The sequence below is a fragment of the Pygoscelis adeliae genome, unplaced genomic scaffold (assembly GCF_000699105.1).
Source record: "Pygoscelis adeliae isolate BGI_AS28 unplaced genomic scaffold, ASM69910v1 Scaffold402, whole genome shotgun sequence".
Taxonomy (NCBI): domain Eukaryota; kingdom Metazoa; phylum Chordata; class Aves; order Sphenisciformes; family Spheniscidae; genus Pygoscelis; species Pygoscelis adeliae.
In genome coordinates, this window is record NW_008824411.1 from 5512476 (window position 1) to 5520283 (window position 7808).

At 52.5% G+C, this 7808-nt stretch overlaps 1 protein-coding gene across 1 annotated transcript; it reads right to left on the reverse strand.

Moving 5' to 3' along the window:
* Positions 1-219: 219 nt before the first annotated feature.
* LOC103914010 (dimethylaniline monooxygenase [N-oxide-forming] 3-like) lies at positions 220-6459 on the reverse strand. Its single transcript, XM_009320621.1, has 9 exons — positions 6397-6459; positions 6089-6230; positions 4062-4250; positions 3584-3746; positions 2581-2723; positions 2241-2440; positions 1753-2111; positions 1235-1307; positions 220-559 (listed from the first exon to the last, which is right to left on the reverse strand). Exons 2-9 carry the CDS (start codon positions 6218-6220, stop codon positions 220-222), a joined length of 1599 nt encoding a protein of 532 aa, XP_009318896.1. The 5' UTR covers positions 6221-6230; positions 6397-6459.
* Positions 6460-7808: the final 1349 nt, after the last annotated feature.

Consider the following 7808-nt stretch of genomic DNA (forward strand, 5'->3'; position numbering starts at 1 on the left):
TTCATAGCCCGCTGAGAAACTTCCCAAATTTACCAGGCATGGAGATTGCACCTGATTTATTGATGCCATTTTTTTAGGGATCTCTTGGTGGATTATTTTTGGGGTAATGAGCAGGGCAGCAGCACACGTTGCCCAGCAGGAGAAAAGCATCCCACACAGGCACACCATTTGGTACTCCTGCATCCCCCCCCCATCCTCGCCACGTCCCTCCAGGGTCCCCTAGAAGTAAAGGGTGGTGAGGAGGAGGAGGAGTGGGAGGAAGAACATTGCCAGCATGGCCAGGCAGGGGAAGGCTGTGGGGGTGGTGGGGGTGATGCGCGTCCGCGTGGCCTGCAGCGTTCGGTCCCACTGGGTGAGGATAGCCTTTCTGGCCCCGTTCCACTTCCCTGGGCCCATCAGCCGAAACTGGTAGGGGCTGCAGGGGCCAAAGACAACCTCCAGGGCCAGCCATGGGTCTGTGAGCAGGAGCTTCAGCACGTTGGGCTTCACACCGATGGCCGAGGCCAGCTCGTCCATGTAGGTGATATAATCTGTCTGCAGCGTGGTGCTGCTCCCGTACCTTCAGGGGAGAGAGGAGAGGAAAAAGAGGGGCTGCTTTAGATTTTTTCCCCCCTTTTTAAAATTTTTTTTTTCTTTAAGCACAGTGAAGGCAGTCTGTCCTCTGCTCTCCCCCACCAAACCTGGGGAACAGAGCTGGCTGGGGACCACTGCTCCAGGGGACATGCATCATTGCTGCTGTTAGTGGAGGAATCTGACTCAAAAGAAAACTGCATTTTGAAACTTCCTACAATGCAATCGTTTCTAAAAACAAAAGAAAACATTGCTTGGACCAGGTTCAGCTTTCACTGGTTATATTCATATTTTTAAAGTATTGCTTCACTATAATATCAGATACACTCAGAGAGGGGGAAAGTAAGGCACTTCCATGGACTTTATGAAACAAAAAAGTGTCACTGAAGAATAATGATAGAAACGTTCTATTTCTGCTGGGGCCTCACCCTGATTGTGTGTGAATGACAAATGCTTTTCCAGCCTGATAACGCTCAGTGATGGCAAACGAGCATTTTCAGACAGGAAATCTTTCCATTGTGAATTTTCCACCCAAACTTGCCTGATTCAGGCCTCTGCAGTGCCTGTATCCAGCCCTCCGCAGTGCCTGTATCCAGCCCACTTGGGGCTGAGACAATGGCAGGGCTCTTCTGCCAGCACAGGGAGTCCCATGAGCTGCACTTACCACTTCAGCTTCTTCCCCATCTTCTCATCAACATCATCTATCATCTCACTGACTGGGGGGAGCATGCACTGTCCTAGAAAGAGGAGGAAGAACATCAGCAAAGGGAAGTGATGCCCAGGAGATCCCTCCTGCAGCAGATAGGGTTTGCAGGGATCAGCTGAGCCCTTGAGTGCCTCTCTTCCCTTTGGTGTCAAGAACTGGGCTTGGGTGTTGAGGATGTGACAACACTGGCTCCCCTGTCCTTAAAGGTGTGCAGTGATGCCCAAGAGGTTCCTCAGCCCCACCACGGGTACTTCACTGATATCTGCAGTGGGCTGAAAAGTGACCTGCTCCCATGGTGAAAAGTACCCCATCACATGGAGAATCCATTATTGGTATTTCTGACCAAACCCCGTTGTGTTCCTTAGCACCCAGGCACTGCCCTGATTTTCAGTTTGAGCCTGCCCATTGCTGCTGGGAAATGCTACTTCCCATTAACAGAAAAAGGACCTTCGCCCAGAACATGTCCATCCACCTACCCTGAAACACCTTGACTGCCCAGCGGCACTGGAGGTCCACTGTTGGGATGATTGGTCCAAGGGACTGGACCAGCCCAATGACTGCCATGGTTGGCTTCTCGAGCTGAGGAGGGAGGATGCCTTTGTAGAGGGTGACCTGATTGTCCCTGCTTTTGATGATGGAATTGTCCTCCATGAAAGGGTAGGAGTAACTGTAACCAGTGGCGAAGACGACTGCATCGACATCATCCTGCACAGTCCCGTCTTGGAACAAGACAGACGTCTCTCTGAACTCCTTCACATTTGGCTTCATAACTACTACGCCGCAGGCGATGCGGCTCGGGAGGTCGTCATTGAACACTGGCTCCTTGCGGGAAGTTCTGCAAGGGCAAACATGGTGGGGCTGTCACAGAGGTAGCTTCTGCTGCCAGCCCAGGATAGACACGGTCCAGCCTCATCCAGAACCAGCACTCCTGGGGGGTTTGGGGATGGATGGCCCCCATGTGTACCTGTTCAGTGGCATGAGGCCAAAGTTCTCATGCTTGAAGAACCGGTTCATGGCTCTCACATACAGCCAGTCACTGAGTGCCCTGGGGAGGATGTTCCCCAGCCAGGTCCGGAAACGAGTGATGACCAACATGTCCCAGGGGTAGCCATTGTCCCAGACGCGGCTCATCACCCAGGACCCGCTTCGGGAGCTCAGGTAGACCTGGGGGGACAGACAGGAAGGGGTGAGCTGCCCCCATGATGGCTGTGAGCCCCTGGGGGTGTCTCACAGAGGTGGTGGCACGTGCTTGAGCAGATGGGATGACCCCCCTTCCCCAGTGGTGCTGGTGTAGGTCCCCATACCTGCGATGCCACGGTGCTGAGCTCCACAGCAATGTCACAGCCAGAGTTGCCCAAGCCTACTACCAGCACCTTCTTCCCTCTGAACTTCTCTGGCTCCTTGTACTCTCTGCTGTGGAAGTAGCAGCCTTTAAACTTCTGTATTCCTGGGGAGAACAGAAAAGGTCATAATTCACCCCAGGAATGAAAAGGAGAGGCTGTGCTGGCCTTGGGATCTCCTCTTCCCACAGATGCTGCTGGAGCATCCATCTGAGTGTTTCTCACAGTAGCAGATGTCTCCTGTACACAGAGGGATGCTGCAAACCCATAGTCGGATTGGATTTGTCTTTGGCTTCATTCAATATTTAAAGAGAAAGAGTTTGCAAGCACAGGATACCTTTGCACAGTATTTCTGTGCCCCAGAAGGATACTATTGTAACCCCAACATCGCCCCGAGGCACCTGGACAGCCACACTCCATCCCCTTGGCATGGCTTTACACCCTTGTGGTAGAGAGCAACAGGGAAGCAGCTTTCATTTTTAAAAGAGAAGATAGCAAGGACCTGAGGGGTGTTTTCCTGACCAGACTGTGCCTCAAGCCCGTGTCCTCCAAACAGACACCCTGCACAAAGTATTTCTTCCCAGAGAGAAAGTTTTTCCCAATAATGGGCCTGTACACAGAGAGGCAAAGGCTGCTGGGTAACGCACATGACATTTGTGCTACAAATCATGGGAAAATGCCAAGAAGTGTTTTACAAAATCCTTTTATGAAAAATCTTCTATTAAAGGAAACAGCCTGAAATTATTTTTTCTGGGAAAGATTAGCATTGTCCCTGCTTTGATATAGTTTGGATACTGAGTCTTTTTCCTTAAAAAGACAGGTTTTGATTTCCTGAATGGGCCCACATCCCCAAAAATATTGCTCTCCTTTTAATGCTGAAAAGGCATTTTTTGCAGGGAAGAACATTATGATGGAAGGTATTTGCTCGGCTGTGTCCCAGCAGATGAACTCCACACGCACAGCTTACCTGGGAAATCAGCGAGGGGGAGGTTTGGGTAGACGTGATGCCCAGAGCAAACCATAACAGCATCAAAAACCGCCGTCTCTTCCTTCCCATCTCTCTGGGTCACCACCTCCCATTGCCCCGTCACAGAAAAGTCTGGGTGTTTTTTAACATTGATGACCAGGGTCTTAAAGGAAACAAAAGAAAGAGATCCAAGGGTGTCTGCAGAGCGGACCGAGAGGTTTAGGGAGTCAGCGAGATTCAGAGGTCCTGGGGAGCCCAGGAATGTTTGCCCCCGTGATTTCATGCCAGCAGCTCTGGGGAGCACACAAAGAAGGGACCTGATCAGACCTGCTTTAACAAAACGACGAGTTTTTTTCTCCCCAGATTATTTTCTCCCAGGATTTTCCCTGTGGCAGGGAGACCCAGGCACGGAGACAATGTCCCTCCTGCCCAGGGCCCCACCGCTACTTGCTGCCCCTCTCTTCTCCAGACTTTTTACCTTGAACTGTATGTGCCGGAGCAGGTCGAAGTGCTCGGCATACTTGCAGATGTAGTGCTGGACCCTGGCATTGTGCATGTAGTTGGGGTGGTCGTCAGGGAAGGGGAAGTCAGAGTAACACATCATCTCTTTGCAGGAGTTGGTGAAGACGGTGCGGTAGATGCTGGCTCTGCCTTCCTCTGCCTGGTCCTGGAGGGAGAGGAGCGTGGACATGTCCCATTACGGGGGCTGGGGGCAGGCGGCATGACCCCTGCCTGTCCTGGAGCCTTGCACCAACAAATCCAGATACCATTACCCCCTGGCCTCCACCTCCAGGTTACAGCCAGAGAAAAATGGCAAAGCCATCAAGTGCAATAACCAAATAACCCCTAGTAGCACAGAAGTGTCTTAACAGGCCAGGAGGAGGGTTTGCATCACCCAAGGCATTTAGGAGCCAGTTACATGCTCATCTGCCAGGGAAAGTGGAAACCTCAGGGGAAGGGAGTGCTGTAGAAGGATCATCTGCACATCCAGCAAGCATCAGGAGGTCAGGTGTGACACAGCTACGCTTGTGCACACGGACACATGCAAAATATCACAGGAGACAAGTAACATGGGACCTCCAGTGCCCGGCTTCCTCCTGGTCTGCCTGTAAAGCTTCCAAAATCCCACAGACGCGCCCGGACATCACTGCCTTGGGCACATGGTCTTGGTGATTGCTCAAGCAAAGGCAGAAGCCCAGCAGGGTGCATCTGCTTTGGCACAGCAGCTTGGCTGCCCATGCTTTATGCAACCGTGGGGCAGGTCTGGCCTGGGACGTGGACCGAGGCTTGTGCCTACCACCTAGCAATGCCTGTGCCAGCTGTCCAGTGTCCTGCTGACGTCTAGAATGTCAGGACATGGGGGATCTGCCAAAGTCCCCAAGACCACCATGCATGCAGTCGGGCCCAGTCTGGCCTGGTCCAGTTCTGCCCAAAATGGCCAGCCCTACACATTGCCCTGTCCCCATCGGGGGCAGGGCACCTGCTATGTCTGCCCTGACACTTGGCACTTAACAGCACAAAACACAGGTAATGCATTTCCCTTCCCCGAAGGCTTTGATGCCAGGACAGAGCTGGGAAAAATGCAGTGAGGTTTCTGCACTGGAAAATTAATATTTGGGTTGGCCAAATGATTACCAACTTCCAATAAAAGAAAAACCCCAAACAGATAAGGAGCTAAAGTGTTTTTTTACTTTTCCCCTCAATAGTGATATTCTGTTCTGAAATTCTCCATTATACATATCAAAAAGTATTGCCAAACTTTCTGGAGGAATTTGCTGGAGCCCTCCCCAGAAAAGACAGAAAACATGTGGTCCATGTTTTGAGATGAATCAAATGTTTCAGATCACCCAGAACAAGCTTTCTGCCCTCCCCCTCTGCCCTGGGGTTTAACTCACATGGGCTCAATTCCGTTCCATACCAGCACCCTGAGCTGCTCCTGTAACTGCAATCACGCCCCAAATGGTCCCCTTGGCCCCAGCCTGCCAGCAGGTGGGCACATAGCACGAGATGGCTCTGGGTCCAACTCTCTAATTATTCATTCGGGCTCCTTTCTGGCTCTGTGGTGCATGGCCACTTTGTAAAAGCATGCTGAGAGCTACCTTGAGTAGCAGCAAGTGCTCCCCGAGGTGGGGTGACTGCTGGCAGCCCCACGGGGTGACTTTTGCAGGGCTAGCATTTTGGAGCCGTCCCTGTCTCCATGGGCTTTGAGGGGAGTGGGAGCATGTCTCCAGTGCAGCCCTGAGGGGTTTGCAGCCCCTTAGCTGGGGAGAAGCTGATGGCTCCCTCTGTCTCCAAAGGAGAGTGGTTGGCAGTTCAGAGGGGTCTTGGCTCAGCAAGCCAAGGGATGGCCAGGCTGTCCCCAGTGTAACGGAGGGGACCTGTACTGAACCAGCCAAGCCCTCCCCCATGCAACGATCAGAGCAGAGCAAGTGGGTACAGCCTCCCAGCCCTGAGGACACAGGTTTCCCCAGCCAGCTCTGAAACCAAGCAGCCAAAGCCACTCACTGTGTAGCGCCAGAGACCCCCGACGTCCTCACTCTGCTCGAAGCAGATGGGCTCCAGCCCCTCTTCCAGGCAGCACTTGGTGGCTGCCAGCCCGCTGACGCCTGCGCCCACCACTGCCACGCGCCGCACCATGCTGTCCTGCCTGTGGGGGAACACAGCTGTGGCAGAGCAGAGACCGGCCAGGCACACTTACCCAGGTGGGACTGCAGCCCCTGGCAATGCCCTGTGGGAGCAGGGCACCTCCTCCCCAGCACAACTCCCCCAGCTCCTTAAATAACCTGAGGGGCTTCTTGCTGATCCTTGCTCACCTGCTTCCTGTGCAGCCCCCAGGTACGTGCGTAAGAGTTTTGGGCAGGGTGGAAGAGCTTTTCCCAGTACCCAGGGGCTCTCTCACAGAGAGGAGCAGCAGCTCAAGAGGAGCTCCCCCGAAAGAGCAAAGCTCTTTTATGCAGCGTTGCACAGGAGGCAGGGCCAGCGCCGAGGGGTTGTTTTGATGAGTGACTTGCGCTGTTTGGACTTTAGCAAGCCCGGAGTTGTAACATGAGGAGGAGCTGTGGGCACAGAGCTCCTAAATTAAGAAATAAAGTGTTGGACTGAAATTATTGCAAGATAGAACCCAGGGTCACTGAGCAGCTGCAGCCACCTCCGGCCCGTGGGACAAGCAGCATCTCTCATACGCATACACACCCCCCTGCCTCCAAAATGGCACAGCAATGCCCGTGTCATCAAGAGCAACAGGTAGGACCAGGCTGCCCAACCTTGCCCCATCCTTACACCCTGGCACTGCAGTTATTCCCCTGCAAAGAGGGAAGCTGGCAGCGCCTCCCCCGGGACAAGCGACCCTGGCATCAGGCAGGTTCCTGTTCAAAGGGTCTGACCGCTTTCCCCCTTCTAATAAATGGGGCAAGCGTGTTTCAGAGGACATCTGCAGGGAAGGACAAAGCCTGGGCAAGTGCAGAGGAGTCTGTTTGCAAATCCCAATCCATCTCTGCACTCTTCATCTAAGTCTTGTGTGAGTTCATCCATCAGTTCCCTGCCTCAAGACAAGTCCTGGGGGAGAACCGTTCAGCTGGGAGTACGCCTGTTTGAAAGCCTACAGTGTCCAGTTGCTGGAGCCTCCAAAGCTGTCTAAGCTGGGCTGTTAATTCATGCTAAATTGACTTGAAATAAGATAGAGCAAGGATGCCAGAAAAAAAAAAGATTGAACAACCAGAAATCACTAATTTTTCCACTATCTGCCAAATTGGTTTGGCTTTCCAAGGGATCAGCTTTGGAGTCATGGTTAAGTTGACTCAATACAAATAAACCGCCAAGCTGGCTTTATGGATTCCCAGCCTAGAGGAGGTGTGGATCCTCTCCTGAAGGACATGACCTGGAGGAGAAGGAAGACTTCTATGAATGAAAACATTTGTCAGAAAACAACACCCATGCACAGTGAGAGCGTATGCCTGCTTCTAGCCCTGGCATGGGGATAGGCAAGGTCAACCCAAGGCAGAAGGAGGGGAACAAAGGTGCAGGAAGAGTCAATCATTTACCTGGAGTGACATAGCTTTCAAGCATCTGAAAGAAGAAAAGGTCATGGACCTCTTGAGTCATCATTTCTCTGCTGCCATTTTCCTTGAAAAAAAAATTTTGGACTTCCCCCCCCGCCCCCTCAAAAGGGAAAAATCAAAGGGAAGGAGAACTGCAGGTGTGGGAAGGCAAAGAAAAGGAGAAAAGT

Excerpts from the sequence above, each read along its gene's own strand:
- LOC103914010 (XM_009320621.1), bottom strand. The coding sequence starts at position 6,220 with ATGGTGCGGCGCGTGGCAGTGGTGGGCGCAGGCGTCAGCGGGCTGGCA. Across the intron at positions 4,251-6,088 it reads GGGGTCTCTGGCGCTACACA|GACCAGGCAGAGGAAGGCAG; the intron begins GTGAGTGGCTTT and ends CTCTCCCTCCAG. Across the intron at positions 2,441-2,580 it reads TCAGCACCGTGGCATCGCAG|GTCTACCTGAGCTCCCGAAG; the intron begins GTATGGGGACCT and ends CTGTCCCCCCAG.